Genomic DNA, 26639 nt, shown 5'->3' on the forward strand with positions numbered 1-26639 from the left:
CCCCGTCCCCCCTGCCTTCGGGTGCGATCGGAGCGTTCGGCCCGGTTCGGTCGCTTTCGGGCGGATTCGGGCACTGCCCGTTCGGGCGTCTCCGTTCGGGCCGGCGAAGGGGAATTCGGGCGCGATCGGAGAGGACTCGGCACAGCTCGGCTCTCCTCGCGCCCGCCTCACCCGCCTTCGGGCGGGATCGGAAAAGACTCGAGCGAGCTCGGGATTCTTCGACCCTCTGGGCCGGACCGCTCGGGGACTCGGCCCTGTTCGGGCGGGCTCGGCTTCCCCACCCGATCTGTCAGGTATCGCTTCGGGCCGCACTTCTACGGACTCGGCCGGGCTCGGCTGCGTCCTGCCTTGGGATTGGCCAGCCGGCAGGAAACGCGGGCCCCGCTCGTCGGGATCCATCGATCGCCTTCGGACGAGGCGTAGCAAGACTCGGGACACTTCGGGCACCATCGGAAGCGGCTCGGAAGCGCTCGATTCCGCCCGGTGAACACGTTCGGAAGCGCTCGGGCGAGCTCGGCACCGCTCGGCTGCTCGCCGAAGAGCGCTCGAGGGACCTCGGAGGATCGCCCCCCCCCCCCCCCGCGTGAGACCCGCAGGGGCGCTCGGGGGGGGGGCGCGGCGGGCGGCGGGCCCGCTCGGGCGGGCTCGGCTCCCGCTGCCCGCCTCGGATGGAGGACGCCGACTCGGCGGCAAAGCAGCTAGGCTTAGCGGAGGCGGCGGCAGTGGCGGCGGCAGCCGCAGTGGCGGCGGCTGCGGCGGCCGCAGAAGGACCCAAACAGCAGCAGCAGCCGCCACCGCAAGCGGCAGCCTCAGAGTCGGAGGCGGAGCCGGAGCCCGAGGAAGAAGAGGAGGAGGAGGAGGCGGAGGCGGCGGCGCAGGTGACGGCGGTGACGGTGATGGCGGCAAATGCCGAGCACATCGAGATGGGAGCCGAGCCCCTGCCGAGCGCCGACGAGGCCGCCGCCGCCTTCGCAGGTCAGGGCGGGCGGGGCGCGCATGCGCCGCTCCCTCAGTGCCGTCGCCTCAGCCGCGGCCGCCGCGGGGCTGCAGCCTGCCGTGGCCGTGGCCGCTCCTTGTCCCCTCGGCCACCTCCAGGGCTGCCCCCGCCGCCCCCCGCCTGCCCGGCGTACACCGGCGTACAAATGCAGTAATTTACCTCAGGAGTGCAGTGAGGAAAGCGCAGGTGCAAGCTGAGGCTCAAGTCACTCCCACACTCCTAGGAAACCACACGCTCCTCGCTTTTGCACCACATAACGTGAAGTAAAATGAGCAAGAACTGCTTTTGTACTGCTAAACTGACCTTGGCCCTGTGTCCCGTTAACAAAGTGCCCTGAAACACGCAGGGTTTTGGAGGGGGACTGTGGTACAGAGCCCCTCGGAACCTGGGGGGCTGTCTGCATCAGTCCTACCCTGCGTGTGGTACTGAAAAACCTCTGGGTTTAGCTAGGTTTTTATACATACGTGCTTTATATTTATGCATATGTAAAAAGACATGCCACATACATAATGTTTGTTTTTAAATATATAAGTATATTTTTATTATATATTTTTATATATAGCATAAATAGGCCATTTAAATATGCAGCATATATAAATATGCTGTACATTATGGATGCATCTGGTTGTTATGTTTGGACAGTTTTTACCTGGACCAAGTGTACAGATAATGGTAGCCTAGAAATGAGTATATAGCAGCGAGAGTGTTGGTTGTTCTTCTTATCTTGATGTTTACCGATCACCCATCTTTTCATAAAAATCATCACAGTTTCAGGTTTTTTTTAGTACAGATGCAATATTTTTTCCCCTTAGTTCATCACATGCTGCTAACTACTGTTACGGTCTCAATGAGTTTAAAGCATGTTCAGCCTGAATCTTACAAAACATAATGATTGTGTTTGTAACAACTTAAAGGTGTCATGCAAAATAAAAATTTTGAATAGGAAGAAGGAAACACAATTATATACATTTATATTTTTTATGTTTACCAGTTTATCAGTCTGTCTGGATGCAGCAGAATATTAACTTCATATCTGTTTTACATTTCAGAAGTCACCACAGTGACAGTAGCCAACGTTGGTGCCTCTGCAGACAATGTTTTCACTACATCTGTGGCAAATGCAGCTTCAATTTCAGGACATGTGTTGGTAAGTTTGTCCTTTCATTTGAGGGCCTTAGCAAAGTCCCACGTACTTTCTTTGTGTAAATGAAGAGCTCGGTTTGTGTTTGAGCTGTGGTAAGGTTAAAGATAGGTTTTCATTGCAGTATACAGGCTTTAAGCCACCAAACCATTAGCTGGGGGACAGACAGTTTTTTCTTCTATCACTTTGGAGAGTTTTGGGGTTTTTTTACCTTTCCCCCCTGCATATACTTATTCTGTAATGGAACTGATGACCTGGAACATGTAACCTTTGGATTTGGTTGGCTGAAAGCTCAGAAACTAACCTAGTAACTGCCATACGGTTGGTGGTTGAGGGGACCTTTGAGAAGATTAGGGGAAATCTAAAATACATTGCTATTTTAATTTTATCAATTTAAACTCTTTATTTCTTCTATAGTCTGGGAGAACAGCCCTCCAGATTGGGGACAGCTTGAATACCGAAAAGGCCACTCTCATAGTGGTTCACACAGACGGCAGCATTGTGGAAACCACAGGGCTAAAGGGGCCGTCAGCACCTCTCACACCAGGTATAAGGCAATCTGTTTCTGAAGTGTCATTCTCCTGCAGGGGTCGCTTTTTCTCCACTTTTCATTCTGTTTCTAGGATTAAAAAACGTGCCTAATATTGTGCAGTTGCCTTGTAAGGATTGTTTGTTACCTTTTCACGCAGTACCTCTTGTATTTCTTGGGAGTAGAAGAATGCTTACTTTTTTGGGTTTTTTTCCTGTCACAGATATATTTCATTTTCTTATTCTTTGCCCTAACCCTTGCAAATAAGCATCTTGAAAAATCTTGCCCTGCTGCTGGGCTGTTGGCTTTCTACCCCCATCTCACCCCCAAAGGCGGATGGATCATTTCAATATTGATAATAAAAATGTAAATCTCCTAGTTCTGTGCTTGGGCTCTTTTTAAAGGGTCCTTGAATATAGTTTTACCTCCAGTCAGGCTGCTTGCTGATACTGTGTCACAACAGGGAGTTGGACTTGATGATCCTCATGTGTCCCTTCCAACTTGAGACTGAGATACTCTATGATTCTGTCTGTATTGCTAAGGTTTTGTTCAGGGCTGCTTGGCAGTTTCTGCACATCAAATGACATGGCAAACCTTCAGGGATCTAAAAATGCATTGCAGGGTCGGCCTCTGGGAAGGGAAAGATTCAGCCAGCTCCTTACACCACTGCAGGTTACAACCTCATCATTTAGTGCACTGTTAGAGTGTGTTCCCTAAGATGCAGTTTCTTTTCTTTTTGTCATTTTCAGAGTGTTCAAGCTCAATTTTTTGCGGTGCACCATGTAACTCACACTGCTGCGGAGAGGTTTCAGCTGTTTCAGTTAACTGCTTGATGCTGTTGCCCTAGCCAAACTGAGTGTGTGAAGGTATAGTCAGTGTGCTTTTTGGTTGCTGTCACCTTTCTTTTCTTTTTTTCAAAGGACCGCAATCTCCTCCTACTCCTTTAACAACCGTCCAGGAAAAAACTGGAACCAAGTACAACTGGGACCCATCTGTGTATGAGAATGAGCTCCCGGTGAGGTGCCGGAATATCAGCGGCATTCTGTATAAAAACAGACTCGGCTCAGGTAATAGTGACCTTCTTGGGTGAGGAAGTGTGACTGCTCCACCTTCACTCGGTGCACTCTTCTTTTATTCACACTACTTCTATGGGCCCATTGTGAGGGGGGAAAAAAAGGCAGTTTCCTATCCAGCCTAGTCCCTTTTGATACTATTGTTCTCTTCTGTTTTGCTTTTTCTTCACAGGCTTTTTAATGTTTTTTCTTAAATCTGTGAAGATACAGGCTGCTGTGTAGTGAGTCTCCCCGGTAATAGGTTGACTCCTCTAATGTTCTTTTTGTCTCAGAAGTAGGCCTGTGTTTCTACAAATCTCTATAAAGAATCCCTGCTGGAATGGAAGATGGAGAGCTTGTCTCCTAAGGGGACTCCTTAGCTGCCTTAGCTCCTCCTCTTCTCTTTTATCTCTGTGGGAAGGCTGAAGAAGCAGCAGCAGAAACTGTTGGCAAGCCGAACTGCACAGCACAGTGCTGCTTTCATGGATGGAGGGTTTTTATTACGACCAGAAGGATTAGAAATTTAAGTGCAAATTAAGGAAAGGTTTATATTCATGGTGTTATCCAAGACAGACTTACCCTTCATGTGGATGAGTAATTTTTTCCAGCCTTTTGATGCATTGGTGAGGCCCAAAGTTGGAGCTCTCTAAACATGCACAGTCATTGTCATAGCCAAGATAATCAATGGGCATGGTTATCCTAAAGTGATGAGAGGTAGCAGGTGGGCATATTTGGTGATTGCTATAGATTAACTGCTATTTTCTCCAGCAATTTCAGTATTTACTTTTTTAGGAAAGTGGCAAAATGATTCTTAACTTGTACTAACAATTTCTTGTATTTCAGGTGGCCGTGGTAGGTGCATCAAGCAAGGGGACAACTGGTACAGCCCTACTGAATTTGAAGCTATGGCAGGACGAGCCAGCAGCAAAGACTGGAAGAGGAGCATCCGCTATGCTGGGAGGCCACTGCAGTGCCTTATTCACGTAAGGTTAAGTTTGCTTCCTCCTTTCTGCTGGAAGGGGCAGGCCGAGTCTGGGCAGAGTCTGCCCAGTGCTGCAGTCTGAGCTGTGGGCACTGCCTCTGTGTGATGGTGCTGTGGGGCAACTCAGAAGTGACATTTTAATTTGGTTGAGAATCAGTGATGTGAGAGGAATTTTTATAGATGTGTTTCCAAATAGCACAATACAGATCTTGCTTGTACTTGAAAAGGGATTGCAGTTTATGCAGGATGAAGTCCAGCCTTGAGCTGTACTGCGGAAACTGAGAAGTGAGCTCTCACCCATGATACTGTAGTTCAGTAACCTGATCTGTTTAATTCTGTTTGCGGGACAAACAGTTTTCACTTGCACCATTTATTATGACTTTGAGTCCTTTATTTCCTGCACTGTGCAGGACTCTTGTGGAGAACTTGGCATTGCTATTAGGCTGACAGTTGATTTCTGCTTGGGCAGAAACTTTGTGAAGTCTCAGATTCACATATCTTTGCCTTTTCATTTGAAAAGTGTTTGGTTTTCCTTCACTCTCCTCCTGTGCGCTCACCCCATCACTATGGTGTAGGGGAGCTGGTCTCTCTGTTGTATAGAGTCTGCAGGGAGGGAATGGGGACGTTTCTCTGGGAGACGTCCGATTCCTGTAGCAGAGTGCAGTCACACCCTCAGTTTTGCTGACTAATGCTGAACTAGTAATCTTCTAATTTCAGGATGGGATTTTAAATCCTCATGCTGCCTCTTGTACTTGTGCTGCTTGCTGCGACGACATGACTCTGGTGAGTTGAAGGCTTTACATCCATTAGTTTAAAAATAATTAATTGGTCAAGCAGCCACAGACATTTGCGAGCAGGTCAAGAGCATCGTAGAAATGTTCACAGGTATTGTGGTCGCAGTGTGTTTTGTCCTTGCTGCAAAGAAAGGAGATAAGGAACTGCTAGTGCTATTGCATAGTAGCTTCAGTAAAACTGGATCATAGTTACTGCTTTTTTCTTCATTTTTCTTTTCTAAAGAACATATTTATGTAAAATGCCTTTTGGGGATGTCAAAGCTAGTTGTGATTTTTTACTCAAATTTCAATTTTTTGAGTTGGAAAAATGTTTTTATATGGAAGTAATGTAATACTATATGTTGCATCTATGTTTTCATATTAAACTGCTTGCATTTTTTGGTTGGTTTGGTTTGGTTTTGCTTTTTTGTTTGTTTCAAAAATTTGGTTAAAGTCCTGAAAGCAGAAGTCTTTAGCTTGACTTGAAGTAGTGTTTTGTGTTTCTTTTCTGCTATGAACTGGATGATTTGCTTGTTTCCTAGACCTGAACTAACTGTTTCCTGCCTTCTCCTCACTCTTGCACTCTTCTCTTCCACCACCTCTGACTAGTTCCGCTCCTTAAGTAATAGTGGGAAGAGGCTGGATCTGTGCCTCTTCAGCTGGAGGGAGCTGAGTGTTTTTTCTTCCACAAAGTTCCTTTGGTTTGGAGAAATGTACGGGGTTTGGTTAGTTGTTGTAAACCACACATCTTCCATGAGAGATAGGTGCTGCTTGACCTTAGCTGCGTCTGGAAAAGATAAGAGTAAACCCAAAGTCTCCAAAGAGGTGCCGCAGCTAATGCCTTTTCCTTTTTTCTTTTCCCTTTTTTTCTTTGTGTTTTTTTTTTTTTTTTTTTATTGCCTAGAGTGGCCCTGTACGACTCTTTGTACCATATAAAAGGCGGAAAAAAGAAAGTGAAATACCTGCAACTCCAGTGAAGAAGGATTGCCCCAAAAACATCACTCTGCTTCCTGCAACAGCTGCTACTACATGTAGGTTCTTTTCTCCTGGTAAACATTGCTTCTCTGTTTTGATGAAGAATTGCTACACTAGATATTTTATGTCTGTCAGTGGCCCCTTGGAATTAGCCAACAAAAGAAGTTTTGGGCTTTTTTTGCCACTTCCTTTTCATTGGATAGTTTTATTGGCTCAGTGTCTTTACCTAAATTTTACCTAAATTATTCTGTAGAATTTAATAATGTTGCCACATCTGGACTGCAAGTTGAGTAGGAAAAAGTGCAACTCTAGACTTCCTGGCCACGTGGTTTTAAGCTTCTTAAAATACTTTGGCAGTGAGCAGTATGTTTCATACTTTGTTCTGAGAGAAATCTGGGTTGTATTTCCCACCGCTACCTGCTCTCTCAGCCTGACAGTTCAGGGGGAGTTGTGGAGCCCTGGCTTTGATCTGTAGTGGGTTTCAGATAGGTCATTTTCACAAATGACAATTGAGACATTTCCTGCTATTGAAATTGGTTTGTGGGGAGGGTTTTCTGCTCTGCCACAAATCCCCATTCCATCCCCTGAGCTTGCCTTTGGTCCTTTGGAAGCTGGTGGGGGCTATGAATAGGATTTGTGCTATTTCTTGAAATATGTAGAAAAGTAGGCACTAAGCAGCTGGAATGAAATACACAGCCTCAGTGTCGTTAATGAAAGAGGCAGAAGGTGAGGCTTTCATCTGCAAATCCCTCTCTAGCACGCAGGACATGCTTTGTTACTCACTGTTTTTGATTGTCAAACCATCTGTGTGAGAACAGAAATTAATTTGCAAGCTCATCCAGCTCACACGTTGCCAGTCACATTCATGTGTCCTCCTGCTCTCATCACACAAGCGTCATCTGGATGGTAACATTACAAAGTGAATTGAGGAAGAAGCAACAGAAATTCAAAAAACAACAGATTAGATTAACAGCAACAGTAGGAAGAGAAATACACAAGGATTCTGTAGAGTTGTTTTGTGGTTTAGTTGGTTTTGTTTTTTTTTTTAATTCCCCAAATAGGTTTAATCTGTATTGGTTTGTTAATGTGAGGTGCTGTGAGGTTGCGCATTTGCTCACACTGGCAGTGCAGGAGGGGAGGACTGCTTGTTTTGGTAGCAGCCACATTATTTCACCAGGCACGAATCTGTAGCTTCAATGTCTTAAAATGGAATTACTGTTTGCAAAAAGATCCTTCTGACTGAGCCCATTACCAGTTAATGGTGCCAGATTAATTAATCCTGTTTAAAAAGGGTTTGAAATATTTTGGAGCCGCTCAGTTATATTAATCCAAAAGGATTTTGTGACTTGTTCTTTGCGTTGGCCAAGCACGTTATATCACATTGTGTAGACAGACAGCTAAAATTGTCGAGCTAACCAAATTGGCATACAATTAGTTGGATTCCACAGGTTTTTTTTATTAATTTAAGTAGTAAGAACCACCCTTGCTACAGCTGTAATAAATCAGGATCAGCCAGAGACTGATGGGTTTTGTGGCCCCACTGAACCTTTATGGTAGGTGCTGAGTTACTGCTCATACAATCGTTAAGAAGCTGGTGATTTAGGAGATGTTATGTTGTAAGTGAGCATTCTGGCCTCGTACACCCACAGAAGAAACAGAGGCCTGCAGAAGGACAGCAGAAGCCATGAAATGGGGCTTTTATTCTCATTTTCAATTGTATTGGTCGTTGGTGTGATCCAAACTTGGGTTCTCACAGGCCATTTACTGATGTGTGAGTTCACTGACTTTGGATGAGACAGCACAGGGGTATCAACAGCTGAACAGCTGAGGCCTCCACGCTGAGTGTTAATTATGAAAGTACTTCTAATATTTCCAGTCACCGTGACTCCTTCTGGACAGATCACTACCTCTGGTGCTCTGACCTTTGATCGTGCATCGACAGTGGAAGCCACAGCAATTATCTCGGAAAGTCCGTCCCAGGGTGATGTTTTCACTGGAGCCACTGGTAAGAGTTCAACTGTGTGTCTGCTAGATACCTGTGAGAAGGAGAGAAAAAAAGGTTTGGGCGCCCACTGCTATGGGAGGAAGCATTTTGAATGCTGCATGAAGGATTTATTTCTCAAGACCTTACAGAGAGAATATATGTAACCTGCGGTCCTTCCTTTGAAATGATTTCAGCAGCTTGAAATCTTACCAGTTGCACAAAAGAAGTTAAAAGTTTTGTCCAGATGTTGCAGCTGCCAGTGTACACTCCTGCTGATTTCTAGGGGTTTATGGTTACTGCTGTAATTTTTTTCACTCCTCCTTTGTCCTGAAATACTACAACCCCCCCACACACACCTAGCTGAGTGTTGGAACTAAGTGAAGAACGCTGAATAAATGATGAAAAATGCCAGAATGAATCAAATAACATATAAATGCTTAACATATATTTCAGTTTGATTCATACCTGGGGTTGTGAGCTCTGCTGAGGGAGCTATCCTGCTCTGAGAACCATAGTTTGGAGTCCTGTGGTTATTGTAAATATGTAGGTGTGCAGGAGGGAAGCCAAAAGTAAAGCTTTGCCTTTTAATGATAGCAGAGGGAGGTGAAATCACTACAAGGTTGCCTTGCTTGCTAGCTGTGTAATATGCTACTGTTTCTCATTTGCAACCCTTGGATTTACCATAAAGTATAGGAACTTGTATAAAAGATAATAAAAATCTGGGTGAAAGCATAAGAAATGCCTGACAGCTGTCACGCAGTGGTTCACAATGCTGTTGTTCTTCTGCAGTTCAGGATACCAATGTCCAGCAGCCTTGCCGGGTCAATCACCCAGAGCCTCACTATCCGAGTTACCAGGACAACTGTCAGATTTCAGCTTTTCCAGAAGCTGCACTGCCAACGTCTCATCCCAAAATTGGTATGTTTTATTTCCGTCACGTGACAGTCAGTTAGCAGTGCCTGAATTTACTTTTTAATCTTCTTTCTCAGTATAGGTAAAGATTGAGGCAGAAAAATAAACTTTGCTGTGTTTCACTTACAAGTTTTGTGGTTGTTAAGATTTGGACAAGCAGGTTTTCCACTCTGAAAAGTTTTTTCCTGCATTATTGAGAACTTTGATTGTTGGCTTCTACCAGAGGAGGCTGTTGTGATCCTGCTTCCTAAATCACCTTGCAGCCCCCTGTCTTTCCTAAGGCTTTTGCTTCAAGGCTTTTGTTGCCACTTGGGCACTGGGGCTAAACATTTATTTACTGTTTGGTCTGAGGAGACCATCACCTTTAAAATTATGTCACAGAAGCTTTTCTAAACATTCTCACATCTCTTTCTGAACCCACTGAAACGTGCTGAGGCAGTTTTGGGCTGGTTTGGTGTGGTGCTCACATCCAGTTTCTGTTTTCCATCCCTTAATGCTGACATTCGTGCAGGGGTGAGAGGTGCTGGTTAACAAGTGCAATGAAAGCCTGCCCTGCTCTGGTCAGATGGGCTCTGGAGTGAAAACCAGACAAGACAGTATGAAAAATGATGAATGCATATCATCCCTTCAGCGTTTGACAGGATGGGTTAAACTGATTATCAGATATCTCTTCAAATGAAATTATATTATGTAAACTTAATGACCTTTCATTTGTAGAGCCGGTTGATACATCAAGCCGCTACAATGCTATTTGAGTGTTGCCTGTACTGATGGAAACTGGAAGTGTTGAAGACACTGGAGTTGCAAACTTGGAGTGTTGTTCTTGCTTTGTGTGGTTTTTATTGACCCTGGACAAGAGATACAGCAGAGAATAGCCTGCCGCTGGCAGCCTGATGAGTTAGGTGGTTTGTGGGCTCTTCTCTCATTTCTGCAATTCTGTTAAGTTACTCTGATACTGATGTTGCTGACACAGAGGAGCTGTAAGACAGGCAGGTTTTGATCCCTGTTGCTGTTCTCTCAGACATCAAGAAAAGAACGTGTAAACATTTGTATTCCTTTGTGCAGTCTAAAGTCTTTCTTTTTTAAAGCCTGTGTTCTTCCCTCTGTATGACCTTTTACTTACTCAGGGCAGCACAGTGCATTCCTGCTCTGTCCAGAATGAAATCTTGTTGGTTTTTGAGATCTTGATGTTGCTAATTAAACATTTATTATCTTTTTTTCACCGGTGAATAGTTTCTCTTGACTGATGTACCTATGCCAAAATGAGGAACTGGAAGTAATTCCTGTTAGATAAGTTATCAAATGCCATGCTGGGATAAATATTGTGCTGGAAATGTAGCAGTGGGAAAGGCTCTTCTGCAAACAGCTGCTGATAGAAGACCAGTTTATCTCTTACTCATATCTAAGTGCAAATAGTTCTGTGCCAGTTATGTGCACATTGTTTGACCTTACTATTTTAATTAAGGGCCATTGAGCGTAAAATGTCCTTTTGCCTGTGTGGTGAATTTGCAATGCTGTCTGTCAGAGAAGGTCATGATCTAACACACGGTGACCTGCAGTACTGTGGGTTTTGAGGCTTGTTCTCTCTCCCCACGTCTGTGCTGGATTCTTGCAGCTTTTGCTGCTTGCATGAAAAATGACCAGGCATGACATGAAAAGGGTTAAAGCGTTAATACACTTAAATTAGTGTCTTGGAAGATAGTCAGTGCAGTCTTGCAAGAAGTCTTGTTTGTCTGCAGATGCTTTACTAAGGAGAGGTTCACTGTGAATGGAACTGCTGGAATTACAGCCTGGTGCAGGAGGCTGTGTTGGCCAGTTGCTGTTCAGGACGGACAGTATTTGCAGTTGAATTTCAAGTACCATTTGAAGTGTAGTCAAGAAGATTTTTTCCTGAGTGGGGGAAGTCTGCTGGGTTTTGTTTTTAACTAGGCTGTGCAGTTTGCTATTCTGTATCTCCATCCTTCAGTGAGGGAGGTTTGGGGCTTGTTTCTTCCTTGGTGGCACCACCTTAGACAGACCAGCATGACAGGAAAGCCAGTATCTGTGATGACATCCAAAATGGATTGTGATAGGAGATTGATGATAAAGTAAATGATTTAAAAGTGCCTTTGGGGCACTTCAGCCTCCACATTTTTTCCAAGAACTTCCTGCTTAGTAAATTTCTTAACTTTGGTTTCAAGGAAAATGGCTCCAATCATGGTCCATTTTAATGAAAACAGTGGTCAGAACCCAGCAGTGGCTGCAGCTGTCTGCAGGCACTCCTTGGAATGCTGCAGATGCTCAGAGACATTCTCCGTGCATTATCTTTCGTAGCCTCAGTTGTGCGGGAGCTGGAGGACAAGCTGCCTGGCAGAAGTGTTAAAAGAACAGTGCTTCTAAAGGAAAAGCAGACACTGTTGGGGTGCAGACAGGATTTAAATGGCTCGGTGCTACTGAAGTTACATTCCCAGCTCCGTTCAACGTTTCTCAGAGGACCACAGTGTCCATCACTTGGAATGATCTTGTGTTTATTATACGAATGTGTCACTGACTATTTAAAAAATCAAGGAAACTAGTTGACTCTTGGTACCTGAAATACTAACAGCTCTTCCCTTGACAGCACAGAACTCTCCAGGAAGGAATGTTGTTTCTCAGCTCACAGTACTTACTGCTTTTTCTGTGTGCTGAATTGTTTTGAAACGCTTATCTAAAGATGTGAGGGAAAATCCTGAAACAGACTATCAATAGATTTTGGGGTAATAAGGCTGCACAACACTAAAGTTGGTGCTCTCTTTTTTTTGCTAAAAAACAACTTAGTGAGGATTTTAGAAGTCAGCTGCTGGTAAATGTGAATGTCTCAGATGTAATTTTGTGGCAGATGGTATTTATCGCTAGAGTTAAATTTTGGAAAAGTAAGGCCTGTAAAACCAGATAACATTTATTCCTGGAAATGTTGCCCAAGGTGAGATTACACTGTGTATTGTTGGCTTCCTGAATCTAGATTTAATTTCCTCATACTGTGGTCTCCCAGTGTATATGCAAACCTAGTGCTGTGGAAAGTAGATGTTGCAATGACACAGTAACTGCTTGGTTTTTGAAACATTGGCAGAAGTAAGGCTAAGGCAGACATTGTTGGTTTTCTAGGGCTTGTATTTTCTGACAGGCTTTGGGAAAGGGAGGACTGCAGAGCCCCCGTAATTGGAGCCGAGTTCAAGGACAGTGTGTTTAGATCACCAGGACAGGAGTTTAGCTTCATTCTGGTGGCTTCCTATACACTGCGGTTACTGTAAAGGTTGTGGTTAGGATCTGAAAATGTAAAGGCTGCAGTAGCTCAATAATTAGTGGGGCTTTTTTCTTCTTTTAATGTCTCTTAGAGTATTGGAGTAAATATTGCTGTGCTTTTGTGCTTCTGTATTTCGTTTCATACCTGTAGCATTCTAGTTTATACAAGAGTGAAGGGTTGTGGTTAGGATGCTGGAGGAAAGGGCCATAGACAAGAAGTGTCTTTCTTGAAAACTGTCCAACACAGTGTAAAACTGATTAGTGTCTGAAGCTAGAACTTCCATCTGGACTGTACGCATGCGCTCTCACCTTTGGGATTAGGCAAGGAGAGGTTTCAGAGCTTGCAGCGAGCATTGCTGTTCAGAATACCCAGGATATTTGAAACTGATAAATACAGCTGTGAAAAACACCTTTTATGAAAATTTTTGGTGTTTCAGCGTGGTATGTGTATTTTTGTGGTCATAGTTTGTTTTGTGGGTAGTATCCAGGATGAAGGGGTCCAAAGAAATTGCAGTTATGGAGGGGGTTTTTAAAGGGCTTCCCAGCCGGTGGTTTTGGAAAGCTCATGTTTGTAATACCTGTAATTTTGAGGTGATGATAACAGTCTTGGCTTTATTCTGGTCTTGGGCCAGGGTTATGGTTAAGATCAGAATTCAGGAAGTTCAGTGTGGATCTGTGCCTGTTGTAGTTCTGCAACCTGAGAATTGACATCTGTGTAGTGACATCAGGGTATTTCTGTGTTTGGTCTTAAAACCTCATAACCTTACTTAGCAATAGTTAAGGGAAACATTAAGTGGAACATTGTGATGATGGCAGAAGAGTTCCTGGGAATGCTGCTTTACTGCTTAATTGTGAATTGTGCAGTAGAGTTTGGAGGTGTTCATTCCTTCCCAGAGTAAACAGTAGGGTCAGGAGTACATGTTCTTCTGTCCCATGGCTTTGAGAGTGCCCCAAAAGCTTGTTCTGCACAGACCAATTCTTTGCGCTTTGGGGCACAAGAGGTAGGGTCTGTTTAGTGAAAATGTAGCCGGATTGGAAATTTTTGCAGGACATATTTAAAAAATAAAAACAACAAACACCCCCAGCCCCAGCTTTATGGAAATGAAATGCTCTAATTCTATATATATTATTTTTCTTTCTTTATTTTCAGTGTTAACCTCGCTCCCTGCCCTGGCGGTGCCCCCCACGACCCCCACCAAAGCCATATCCCCTTCAGTTGTGAATGGGCTAGAAGTAACAGAGCAGCGGAGCTGGCTGTACTTGGAAGAGATGGTCAATTCATTGCTCAACACCGCCCAGCAACTGAAGACTCTCATTGAACAGGCTAAACAGGCCAGCTCCTCCTTCCGCGAGGCCGCTGTTACGCAAGCAAAAATTCAAGCTGATGTGGAGAGGAAAGAGGTAATTATGCCAGAGGAGGTCAGATGACTCAGCCAAGGGCATCTTTTTGGCTGAGTGCTGAACAGAGTAGCACCTCGCTGGTTTTCGCTGGCTGTAACAGTGGTAGCCCTTAGAAATCATTTCTCAGTGTCTTGAGAGCAGTGTTAGCAAGAGAGATCTTCCTGAATTATTTGTATCACGGGGAGAGGAACAGACTGCTCTGGGAGCCCAGGAGCTGTGCGTAGAGGTTTGTAATACAGACTGTCTGGTGTTACCAGTCCTGAGCTGTCCCATCGACCATCCTTAAATTTATGAGATGTGAGCACTGAACCCCGGTATCGGAAAGATGGTGAGCGTTCAGCCGCGCAGTGGCTGCTTTATGTCAGGTGAGTGAGGCTATCAAAGAGGCGTGATGGTGATGGCCTGAAGAGGTAGAGAGATAAAGAGAACAGCCAGCGAGGAGTTCATAGGGAAGGTAAGCGGTAAAATTTAGTGGTGTCTTACTGAGCATTGTGCAAGCAAAGCTGATCTTGCATGAGTCCTGTGGTAAGACTGCAAGGCCGGCTGGCGTTACAGGAGCATTGCCTTGTACACAGTGGCCCTTCTCTCCTCGGTAAGGGATTAGCTGCCAGGTCTGCCCTGTTCTCCCTGCTTTTCTTCTCTTTAATTGATGCATGGTAGGAACCCTGGATTCTTCTTAACACCAGCTTTATGCATGCACCCTGAATTTGGCTCCATGCACTGCTGAATGCATTCCCCTTCTCCCACAGATCCACAGCTGCTGGTGTGGACTTGAGGGAGAGAGGTGGGGGGCAGTGTTCTGTGGAGGCGGTGTCACAGTCAGTAGCTGGTGAATTCCCTTCCTGTACACCACACTATCTGCTGTTGCCATCGGCGTTATTGCTAACGTCAGCTTTCCACTGAATTCATAGGCACGAGTGTGCAGCAAGAGACCTTGAAGAAATGTGTGTGGGAAGACTTTGCTGAGAACTGAGAACCCCTATGACAGTCCTTGCAGCGTCTTTGATATTCTTTGCCACGTTGTCTCTGCTAAACTCTTCTGTACGCTGCATCCTTGATGTGCAGGTGTGTGATACGATGAGAGTCTAATTCTTCCCTGCCTTCCGTCTGGGCACAACGGGTATTTGTGCTGCTGTCCAGGTTTGGGCCATCTGCTGCTAAAAAGCTTGTAGAGCATGGGATACCAAAAAATGGAAGCTTTGACACAGTGTAGAGGTGAACATCTGACTCTGTTTAACTTCGCGCTCTGCTCTTTTTCCAGTTTATGTGCTGTCTTCCCTTCTGTTTATCCTTACAGTGGTTTCTGGAACGGTTGTTCAGAGTCCATTCCTCTCACCCTCTGATCCAAATCCAACTCACTTCAGTGTGCTTCTAGTTTCTTCTTGCCCTGCGAACAGGAGTTAAAGTCACTCCTGTGTGTTGATTAAAGTGCTGACTTTACAAGGCAAGGATGAGCACGTGTTTGTTTCCAGAGGAAGCCCCTTTCCCAGTAATTACTGAAGCCCCAGTTATACAACTTGTGTGTCTTACCATTCTTACTGTGTAACGCGTACTTCAACAGTTTTGTATTTTGATAAAAACATTTGCTCATGGTGGTCATTTTTAAAAATCCAAATAACAATTCTCAAGGTTGCAGCTGTGTGCTAGCTTCTGGAACCATCTGGGCAATATCACAGGTAGCTGTTTCTAAATTTCCTTCTAGTGAATTCTGTCTTTGGACAAAACTCTGGGTTTCGGGGTACAGGGCTGGCATTGGAAATGATTACAATAAATGTCAAATGATTGGCTGTCTGCTTTTGTGTTGGTCAAAGGTGCTTTTCCGATTTTCACGAACGTTTCCCTGATTTGTAATGCAAGTCTCTTTCCCACCCGAAGTATGTGTGTGTGGTCAAGCTGATTTTTTTAACAGTTAAGGTATATGAGAGGGAGAAAGAGGTGTCTGCCTGCCTTGCTGGTTGTTGATTTTTGCTGGCCTAATACAAAGGTGCTTTATCACCACTTTGTGTTTGTTACACTGACAGAACTTGTGTGGGCTAACGGGGGGAATCTTCTTGCCACCTCCTCCATTTGCATGAGCGGACACGGTGAACACAGCAGTGTGGGTGCTGCTCTGTAGGAAAGCCACCAGCTTGCAGAATTTCTGTGCAGTGGGATGGTCCTAGGTATTTAGAAGTGAAGTATTGTGTCATTGTATCAGAGCTGCAGAGCAAAGGCTGTACAACAGATTAAATTATAATAGAGCTGTGGACTCAGCTCTTCCTGGAAGAGTGACTTAATACATCGCAGGATTAAAGAAATCTATTAGGAGCAGGCTGGTTCCCACTGGATACACAAACTTCATTGCCATGACCGTAACTAACAGGTATCTTTAGTTTTCAGAGTAGTGCAGAGCCGTTCCCCCAGTTCAGCGTCCTAGCTCTTGGGGATGTTGAGGTCAAGCACTTTTGATCTTGGAACTGTCTGTATCCCTGAGCAGATCCCTCTGCCACCCCTGCGAAAGAGGGAGATTGCCTCTGCCTTCCAACAGAAAGCAAGATGCAGCGCTTGGGGCAGCACTGTCTTTGCCTGCCCTTCAGAGGAAGTCTGAAGTGGCCCCAAGTTTAAGCAGAGTAGAGAAGTGGTCGCAAGAGCAACGAACACGCAGGAGAACTTAGTTGTGTGCTAGTTTTGTTTCAGTCTTCCTAGAGAGCAATAAATTAAGCATTAAGAATTTTTAGTGACAGCTTGTATGCCTTGTTGTATATTGCAAGTCACTCACTATATTGTTTTTCACTTACTATACTTATTATTTAATGGGGTTTGGAGTTCAGTAAACATCACAAGTGAGCCAGTCTGCTCCCATGTAGCAGTATTTGGGTTGACTTAGCCGTAAGTACCAGAAGCTGTACTCTGTACTGAGCAGTGGTAAGTGCCTGTGGGAGGTACAGAGCTCTGATCGGTGGAAGGCAGGCTTTGCTCTGAGCTGCCTTGCAGTAGGGGAGGCATTTGTGCTGCCTGTACACTGATGTTCTTATCTGTGAGATCATCACTGTTTCATTCTGGTCACACTTGCTAATGATATTATCCAGGACTATTCAAAGGAGTCTTAGGAATACATTATTCCTGTTGTTTATATCATTTTGAAGGAGGAAATGCTGACATCAGAGAGGAATTGTGGTAGGAAGGGGATCTGCTAAATGTAGCAAGTGAAAACCATAAAAAATTGTAAATGCAGCACAAATCAGAAGCATCTGCAGTCACGTTTCTTCCTTAGGGTGGCATGTCTAATGGGAATTTTGCAGGAGGGTAGGATACCTAATTGCAGTTCCAAACACATGGCGATACCTAGGTACAGAGTTCTTAAAAACAACAGGGGAGCTGAATTGGGAAGTGGTGGGCGTTTAGGCATCATGCTGTACAGTCATGGAATATAAATGCCCATCTGCATGGACAATAGGAGAAAATATGGAAAAATACACTTCTCTTCCACTCTTCTCTCATGTCTGACATGAGGGTGTTTTTCACTCTGCCTCCCTGCTAGTCCGGTCACAGCCGTATAACATGTGTGTCAGGGACTGGTGACATCCTTAGCTGTTCTGAAGAAAAAAACAGATTCCATGTGCTGGAGCAAACTGCTTCACTGACAGAGGTTTTTCTTGCACGTAATTTTGTCATTTGGAAGCCCTTACATGCACTCTGTTGCTTATCTTTGTCCTCTTTGATTTCTGTAAATTTGTTTTAAGGATCATGGTTTGCTGGGCAAATTTCAAGACTGAGGATCTCTTCCAAACTTTGTTTTCATCTTTGCCACAAGTTATTTAGATGCCCCTGGGTAAGTCCTTGGCCTCTTTGGGCCTCAGAGCCTGCTCTTTAAAGTAAGGATAATGCTTCCTTCACGGAGGGCTGGCATGCCAGTTTGCAGAGTGGTAGGGTCTCTGGGTAAAAGGCTGTGTAAAAAAGCATTAACCTTGTAAGTCCTAGAAATAAGGGCAATTTGTAAACCCAAAATCTACAATTCTGGCATTTATGAAAATATTTCTTCTGCAATTTTTTTTTGAAATAAAATTGTTTTAGAGTCTAAGAAAGTGGTTAACAATACCTTTCCTGTTGTGTACGCTGTCTGCAGTCTCTCACGTGCCTGTCAATGATGCGAACTCCTTAATTAATAAGCAGAGCCCTCACAGAGGCAGTTCCAGGTGTGGAGCTGACCGTTTAAGGAACGGTGACAGCCTCATGTAAGCCTTGTGCTTTCCGTCTGTTAGCAACAGGCGCATATACGGCTGTGCTTGGCCTGAGCACGGCTTTGTATCCGCAAACAGCAAACGTATCTTAGATCTGTGTTACTTCGAAGTCTTGGGGAATAACATTATGAAAGAAAAGCAAACCACAAACCCTCCAGCTCAGTGTTTATATCAACTCCTAAAATGTGTCATGCTCATTGCAAAAAATGAAAATATCAAAATATTTATAGGCTTTTTTGAATTGTAGCATTTTGCATGGGATTCATTAGATACAGCTGCTCTGTCAGAGCCTCATGCAGCTGTTAAGAAAAAGTTCTCCACTGTCGTTATTAATTAGCTTGTGACTGAGTGTATCTGATCCTCTGGTTATTATCTGAACGTTGGGTTTACTGCATTTTTTGGTTTAGGGACAAACATTTAGGAAGAGGGTGAGCAGGGCAACAAGGGCTCAGTGTCTCTTGCAAGAGATATTTGATGACTTGCAGGACTGTCCCAACAGTGGATTAAAGACAGTACACAGAGGTCTGGCAATGTAATTTTTTTGAGTGTGCATTAAGCCATCATTTATGTCAGATAAACTTTAGGAGGGGAAGAATATATGAAGTCACCAAATTCTGTGCCGGAAGACATTGCTGGAAGATTATAAAGGCATTCGGGAAATGTGTTAAACAGTTTTTCTGTAAAAAAGAATGTGTCAAAATCTCACAAAGTGTTTGAATTGAAATAGTCCTCTGTGTAATGCAGCGATGCTTTCGGAACCCAGCCCATTCAAAAACAAGGTGAAAGATTAAATCAGCTAACAGCTGGACCATCTGAATTATTTTTTTAGAAAGATTAAAACAATTCAGGGCTAGAGAGTATGAAATTAACATAAAAAGGGTTGGGCATTTAAGAAATGTAGCTCTAGTAAGCAAATAATGGCTTGTACTCCAAAGTAGCAGTGAAAACAGTGGAGAATTGGAGTTTGTCGGTTTTCTGGAGCTGTTTCTGAGAGATCTGTGTGTGTCTGGTTTGATCCTCTCTCTTACCACACCTTTTCCTCTTCTGTAGTTTCTGCATGGCTTGAATTCTTCATGGCATGGGCTGTGCAGAACCAGGACTCGCTATGGGGCTGGATGGAAAGGAGACAGGAGGGGATTAATGTGTGGTTTCCATCAGCAGGTTTCGGGGGCTGAGGGTGGAGGTGGAAGAGCTGCTGTGACTCAGACAAGGACAGAGGTGGCTGGACTCCCTCTTGGTGTCTTTCTCATTGGCAATCTCCCTGGAAAACAGGATTAGCCACACTTGCAGAGGGTGAAGTGGAGTCTGGTGGTGGAAATGGTTTGAATTCCGGAGCTTTGGTGCGTTATCAGAACTGGAATTCAGTGTGTCCAGCCCCGGCGCTGTCTGCATGGGCTGTTGCAGAGGGGACAGTACCAGCTGGGATGATTGTATGGAGGTTTTCAAGATGGGTTGAAGTGCCAGCTCACTGCATGCTTTGGCATCTGTATTTCCACTTTCTTCACTAAAAAGAAGTTTAGAAACATCATGCGGTTTTCCTAGGCTAGTACTCTTAGCATGGGTCGTTTGTCTTTCACCTCACGGTGCAAAGCTCATTTGAATCTTTCCCAAAGGATCTGCAGTTCCCTGTCAGCCCAGTTCCCTGCCTGTGCAGGGTGGCAGAGGGCAGAGGCTGCAGCACGAGGCGTTGAGGCCCAGCTTGTCCAGGCCGGTGCTCACGACTGTTAATGATTCTCTCAAGGATCAAGGTACTTTTCTTCCTGAGATGTAGCGGGACTGATTCTGAGGCTGGAGACCCCCTCTCAAGCTTGCTGTTGTGTTCCCTGTCTTCACAAGAATGCTTATGGTGTGTGGACACAATTTTCCTTTTCAAAACAGTAATTTTGAAGTTTCCATACAGGCAATGCACGCTTTGCCTGCGCAGTACTGGAAGCACTGGGGATGCTGTCCGTGTTTCCTGCCTGGCTAATTAGCCTGGTCTGGTCTATTTGTCAAATAAAGGCAGAACCCAGTCGCACCCCTTGCGGTCCACGGCGAGAGGTTTCCCTGCTGCCTCCTTCATCTTCCTGAAGTTTTTAAATTTGAATTTGCGTCATGGTGATATAAAGGTTTTGATGGTTGTGATTTCACAGGAGAATAAATACTGTGATGTCAGGTCATAGAGACACTTGTAAATTAAGCTTTTAATCTCCTTATATGTTGGGTTGTACTCCTGGATAAACCTGCTTTGCCTGAAGGTAGGGGTTTGGCTTTATTTCATACTTTATAGCTGTCCCAAATAAATTTGTTAGAACATAATCAGATCAGGATAATTTCTGAATTTCTTTGGTTTAGGGCTCCTGTCTCTCGGCAGCGTTGGCTGCTGTGTGTGACAAGGCAGTGGGTGGAGCAGCACCCAGCTGGACTTGAACTGGCTCAAAGTAAATCTGCCACACCTGAAGCGTGCTTTCAAAGTCACCTACCGAGGACTGCTTAATTCCAAACCTATTTGAAAGCACTTTTATTTTAAAAGGAGGAATAATGGTTATGGTTGATGCTGTTTCTAAGTCTTGGGTCTGTTAGTTTTGTCTGGTTTTTTCGGGTTTTTTTTCCTAATCCATTCTGTTGGGCTATGCCATCCCTCCAGACTCCTTTTGCCCGTTAGTGGGTTAGGATCACTGGACTTGACGCAAAATTTGGCCCAAGAAGATGGTACTTGGCCCTGTTACCTTGGCATTTTCCTCCCGTTTCCTTTGCCAACTTCTTTGGTTCTTGCGTGGGAGGGATGCAGTTCCCTTGTGGCAATGAAGCCACCCATGTTGAAGAGGAGTGCTTGGCTGGATGGAGTGGGGAGAGTGGGGTTTGAGTAAATCTGCACTTAACTGGCAGGTTGTCACCTCGGGCCGTTTTCTCACAGGCTTCTTCATCTGCCTGCACATAAGGTGACAGTGCCCCTCTCTTAGAAGGGAGCAGCGAGGTTCCGCTCTATCCTCTTGCAACTGCGGCGTCGGGCTTGACAGAAGCAAGCTGAGTGCCAGGACCCTCCGTCGAGAGCACCCTTTCAACCCCTCACATCGTGCTCTGGCTGCGAAATGACAAGCCTGGTGTGTTTTTCCTTGCAGCAATATCAGAACCAGTTATTTCAACAAACGGAAGATGTGGATGGGAAACCAGAAATCATCATCAAGGTAAGCTGGGGACGCCTCATATTTTATGAAGAGTCTTTTGTTCTTTGTCTCGTTCCATTTAAAGATGTGGAGTTTTTTATCATTGCTGTGGAAGTTGTCTGTTCTGTTATCTGGCCTTGCCTTCTGGCAGAGATTGGTAACGCTCTGCACGAGCGGAGTGTGTCGTCTGTCCCAAGCCTTGCAGGTTTGCACAGTCCGTTACTGTTACCTGGCCAGGTTAATCCCCCTCACTCACCTCCGAGCCACAGGGCGGCAGCTGGAAGGGATGCCTGGCACCAAGGTGTGGTAGGAAGGGAACTCTCTTCCTTTGTGTCCTGGTTTTCAAACCTGCCTGATTCCCTCTGCCTTTCAGAATGAGAGTGTGAGTTGAGGTAGTTCCGGACCCCTGGTTCAGGACCCCTTACAGCTGTCTGTGTTGTTCAATATCTTTCCAAGATCTCCGCTTGCTGCTTGCACTGTGTATTTTCAGCATTTTCCACCACTGTCAGGTTATGAACAGCCTCAATCAAATGTCCCTTTGGGATGGGCTTTGCAAGTCCCAGCGAGCAGCTTGAAGCCCCTGTGCGGTGGCCTGAATCCCCGGCTGTACACCAGGAATACAAATACAGTTCAGTCACACCGACTATTAATTGTAGGTACCTTGGTGAGATGTGAGCAGATGGTGTGATGAACCACGTGAGATGATGGTGTGATGTTAATCAGGGCGCCGATCGTTAGGGTGGTTGTGCTCAAAAGAGAGGAGCTGGTGGAACTAAAGACGCCTGTGATACTTTCACAGCCGAGAAACACTTCTTGTCATAGCCTTGCACTGCTGCTCTGACGTGCTAATGATTTGTCAGTAATTTGATGAGTTGGAAATGGAATGCTCTGTGAAGTGCTTATTTTTGTGGTAGTTCAATGATATTTCCACCACATATACAGGTTATGTTAATTGATGTCGCTGATATAAGATGAAAGCGATAGACACAAAACACCCTTTAAAAACCAGGTGTGATTTTCCATCCGTGTATCCTATCTTGCCTTACTTATAGGTTTAAGTCCTTGCTCCTGTTATAGCCTTCATTTTACTCCTCTGTCTTCTGTCTCCTGTCGGGACGCTGCCTATGCAGTCGTGCTGCTGACTGGCAAAGGAACAAGCCTGCTCAGCCCATGGGAGCACGTCCCTTGTTCCTCTCTAAAAACAGGGAAGAGTGAAACTGAAGGAGCCCATTCTTATTCCCACTCCTGTTGTCCTTCCTCAGACCCTCTCTCAGACATAGGCAGGATTATAAACCAAACAAAACCACCAACCAAATCTGCCTTTAAAACTTTAAATTTGAGATAAACTCCAAGCTCGGGTGGTGCTGGCCTGTGCAGAGCCCGCACACCGCTGTTGGGAATACAACTGCCCTGGCTGAGACGGGCTCCTGCTGGAGCCTGCAGCGACCTGGCTGCGGCCGATGGGTGCCCTGCGTGGCGGGAGGCGTCTCTGTGGTGCTGTGGGCAGGTTTCCATGACCGCTCAGTGTCTCACACACGATTTTGGAGGGCTTCTTGCCCACCAGAAAGGGCATTCCATGTCCCAGGTGATCCCTCCTAAAATGGCAGGGAGAGCAGGTCTCTGAAGGTGCATCCAGAAGCCACTGGGCCTGTTTGTGTTCCTGTGTGGAGGATGTATGGGGAAATGGGGGCTTCACTGCTGCTCCCGCATTATGTCATATTACAGCACCTGTATGAGGCTTTGGTGATCTCTCTGTTGCTTTTATCTCTGACGTGGTTGCTTTGCCGTCCATTTTCACAGCAGTCCTGTGTCAACTGCGGTCGGGAGGCTACGAACGAGTGCACAGGATGCCACAAAGTCAACTACTGCTCCACTTTCTGCCAGCGGAAGGTATGAGCGTGTTGGTGAGTTGCAGGTTCAGTTGTCTGGAGAGGAGTGATAGCCCGGATCAAATGAGTAGGGAAGGTCCCCAGATCTGCAGGCACCTTCTTGAAGGTGATCTAAAAGTCAGAGTCACATGGGGAATGAGGGTGCAGGCACCTCACTGTGTGGGGCTGCTTAGCTGGGGGCACCTTTACAACCCTTCCCTGGTGCTTCCTGGTGTGCTGAATGCTCCTCAGTACCTGCGCTCCTGCTGTGTCACTGAGGACACAGTTCCCTTGTTCTTCACGTTATTTGTGATGCTACAGATGATACAGTGGGACGAACTGTATGATTTTGAACATGGGAGGTGGAAACAGGTACAAGGAAGTACAGCAGAGGAAGGTGCTGTGCTTCGTGTTTTGCACAGGTCCCTTGTAAGACCCTTGGTGCCCTGCTTTAGAGTAAAGGGTGATTTGGTTTAGCTGGGGGATAGGGTTCTGCCAGAGCTCGGTCTGAATCAGCTGCGGTCAGGTGTATTGAGCAGCAAAGAATATTGACTGTTTCTTTTTGCCTGTAACAAAGCGACAGTGGCCAAGTTCCCTGTCTGCACGGCAGAAAGATGACAAATCCAAAGACAAAACAAATGCTGCCTGCAGAAACCTTGCAGGGTCTGCCTGCTGCCTCCCCGGGCATCTCAGGGACAGTAACGCCACTGTGTTGTCCTCGGCACGAAGCACGCTGGGAGATGGCACCCAGCAGTCACCTTTTGTCCCCCTCCTAGACGGCTTGTCACTTCTGAGGGGGCATCTGCCCATGGCTGGAGCTGGTGCTCTGTACCGCAAGAGAGTGAGAGAGTTTGAAGTGCTTGTTGGTCCTTGAGATTCCCCCACCTTTGTGAGCCGTGATGTGCGCCTCTGGGCTGAGCAAGTCAGAGGAGTATTGTGTTAGTTCAGCCCAGGAGTTGCAGCCAGGCGGCCTCCGCGGGGGCTGTGTTCCTCTGCTGCTGCTCAACTGAGACCCCTGTATGGTGCTGCCCTTCAGGGGGGCTTGTAATGAGCTGTCTTTAAGGAGAGGCTTTAAGTCAACGTTCTGACTCTGGTTTAGTCAATTCTCCGTGCCCTGACATCAGTGTCCTGGCTGGGCTGGGTTGGGAAGCCAGCATTTTGCTCGGTTTGTTCCTGCCTCTAACACTGACCCCCAGCCGGTTCCTTTCCCATCCCTTGTTAGTCGTCTTTGGGCGAGCACTGGGGACCTGCTGCAGCCCATCTGCTGGGGAAGGCGCTTCTCAAACGGCTTCTGCCGGGGCCCGGCGTGCCTTTGCAGGCTGCGCGCCTTCCGAGGGCCCTGTCCCTTCATGGCCTTTCCATCTGCTCTCCCCTGCAGGACTGGAAGGACCACCAGCACGTCTGTGGCCAGTCGGCCACCGTGACGGTGCAGGCCAACGAGGTGCACGTCACAGACAGCGTAATAGAGAAAGTCACCGTGTGAGCAAACCTACCTCTGTACCGTTCATGCGCAGCGCGGTGTGGCCGGCTGGCTCGGCAGCCCCACGTGAACAGCCTGTCCTTTACCACCACACTCTTCTCACTAGCGAACTCATTTTTGAAAGACTTTTTGATACTGTGACAGCATTTGCCTACTCCTGATCCTCTTCCAGAACCTGGGACAATACAGAGACTGTGACAACCTCATCTGGAAAACCCAACCCCGCCGAACTGCAGCCTGGCCGCTGGGAGCCACCTTCGGCTTCAGGAAGTTTTGACTTTGCCAGACTGGAACCTCCACCGTGTGGATTACAGCGATCTCCTCATCTCTCTTGAGATGGATCTAAAGCAGGTGCTGCAATGAGATTTGCCGGTGTATCCTTCTCCCTGGGCCTCCCTACCTCTGGTTTGAAAACAGAAACGAACTTCATTTGGTTTATTTAATTGCGTGACGAAGTCAGTACAAATTCTTAGTTTGCCAGTGGAAGGCCTTTTTATTTTTTCCTGTGTTCCCTCTGTGCTGGGCAAATTTGGAACACATCAGAGCTTGTGTACTTGAATATAAGTGAAAAATGACATGTTGTTAAATAAAATGCGGTGAAAGCACGAGCACACCGCCGGTCCTGTTTAATTCCTGCAGCAGCACTTTAACGTACCGGTAATTGGTGCAGCTACAACGCAGCTGCAGTTACACATGTCTTTACTCTCTGTCGGAGGCCGGCTGGGAGGTGTTTGTGCAGCGGGGGGAGCGTGGTATCACTACGTGCCGCGCCAGGGCTGCGGCTCGTGTCCATCTGGCCAAAATCAGATCTGATCAAGCCCAGAGTGAAGCTGATTAATAGAGTCCTGTCCTGTCACTGACTTTCAGTAGTTACTAATTACAGAAGTGGTGAGCATTAGGAAGTTGTTTCATTCACTGCAACAAAATAACTTAATTATTCATGTACTTCTTTAATAATTTAGGTTGATCAGGCACCTTTATTCATGTTTGAAGATTAATGCCCCAGGCTGGAGGACTCTCAGCAGACACCTCTGGGTAGGTTTTATGCTTTTTAGCCGCAGGCATAGCAATGCGAGGGGTTACTTGTCCTCTCTGGTTATTCAGTCTAGTTTTGTACTGGTGGCTGAAGAGGGTTATTGTTTCGCTTACACCCCAAGAAGGGTCACCACTGCAGCATGGGGTGACCCAATCCAGCACCACAGATGCTGTCAGAAGGAGAAAACTCTGTGCAGAGTTACAGGAAAGTACTAATAGAGAAAAAAGCACCTGAAAATACTTATGTCTTACACTGGTGGGTTTTGACAAGTTCCTTCCTTCCTCTGTGAATCTTAAAGGTCTTGTTTTGTTACACTCCTTGTGTCACTTTGTCACCTCTTACAGCATTTGCTGCGCTGCTGTGGTCTCCCTTCAGCAGTGCCGGTTGGCGGGCTTTGCCGGTGGCACCAGGTGCTGTGGGGCAGCAGCCGTGGGGTCAGGGCTCCAGCCCAGCTCTGTAGCAGGTGAGGAACGTTCTGGCTGTTCGCTGGGGAAGTTGCTCCTGGTGCAGAGCTTAGTGGGGAAGGCAGGTAGTGCCAGGCCCAGCCAGGGGGAGGAATCCATGTCAGCAGGGGAAGGCAGCAGCATGCAGCCTCCTCTGAAGGAAGCTGCTCCCTAAGGGAAAGCCAGGCATGAACTGAAGTGGGATGAGAACAGAAACCACCCGTGTGAAACGCCTGGGAAGGAAAGAAGGGGAAGTTCCTCATATTGGAGTGAGCGTTTGGCTACAGCTTCTGCTTCCCAGAGTAGTACTTTGGTATTTGTAAGTTTCTTCTCACACTGTTAAATTATGATTGCCTGTTTTCTAAAGCTTAAAGACAATTAGTTAATTGCAATGTCTTAATTGAGCCCACAGTAACACAGCTAATTTACAGGGTTTCTT

The 26639-nt window shown here is 46.1% G+C and overlaps 1 protein-coding gene across 6 annotated transcripts; it reads left to right on the plus strand.

Annotated features, from left to right (window-relative positions):
* Nucleotides 1-6: 6 nt before the first annotated feature.
* On the plus strand, nucleotides 7-25329 carry DEAF1 (DEAF1 transcription factor). Of its 6 annotated transcripts, none has more exons than XM_040607897.1 (13): nucleotides 7-975; nucleotides 2047-2144; nucleotides 2556-2685; nucleotides 3588-3734; nucleotides 4563-4702; nucleotides 5419-5484; nucleotides 6379-6505; nucleotides 8326-8454; nucleotides 9223-9351; nucleotides 13757-14007; nucleotides 21329-21394; nucleotides 23174-23263; nucleotides 24620-25329. In XM_040607897.1, exons 1-13 carry the CDS (start codon nucleotides 669-671, stop codon nucleotides 24722-24724), a joined length of 1785 nt encoding a protein of 594 aa, XP_040463831.1. In that variant the 5' UTR covers nucleotides 7-668; the 3' UTR covers nucleotides 24725-25329. The 6 variants fall into 6 exon arrangements, 4 of the variants coding, with proteins under 4 accessions (XP_040463831.1, XP_040463832.1, XP_040463833.1 ...); XM_040607898.1 differs by having other exon boundaries at nucleotides 24894-25329; XR_005829840.1 differs by lacking the exon at nucleotides 24620-25329 and having other exon boundaries at nucleotides 21124-21394; nucleotides 23174-23232.
* The last annotated feature ends 1310 nt before the right edge of the window (nucleotides 25330-26639 follow it).

The sequence above is a fragment of the Falco naumanni genome, chromosome 10 (genome assembly GCF_017639655.2).
Source record: "Falco naumanni isolate bFalNau1 chromosome 10, bFalNau1.pat, whole genome shotgun sequence".
Lineage (NCBI taxonomy): Eukaryota > Metazoa > Chordata > Aves > Falconiformes > Falconidae > Falco > Falco naumanni.

What these genes read in the sequence shown, in the direction of transcription:
- DEAF1 (XM_040607897.1), top strand. Translation starts at nt 669, where the DNA reads ATGGAGGACGCCGACTCGGCGGCAAAGCAGCTAGGCTTAGCGGAGGCG. An exon ending in GCTGCGACGACATGACTCTG is followed by an intron (nt 5,485 to 6,378) that starts GTGAGTTGAAGG and finishes TTTATTGCCTAG; the next exon opens with AGTGGCCCTGTACGACTCTT. An exon ending in TGTTTTCACTGGAGCCACTG is followed by an intron (nt 8,455 to 9,222) that starts GTAAGAGTTCAA and finishes GTTCTTCTGCAG; the next exon opens with TTCAGGATACCAATGTCCAG.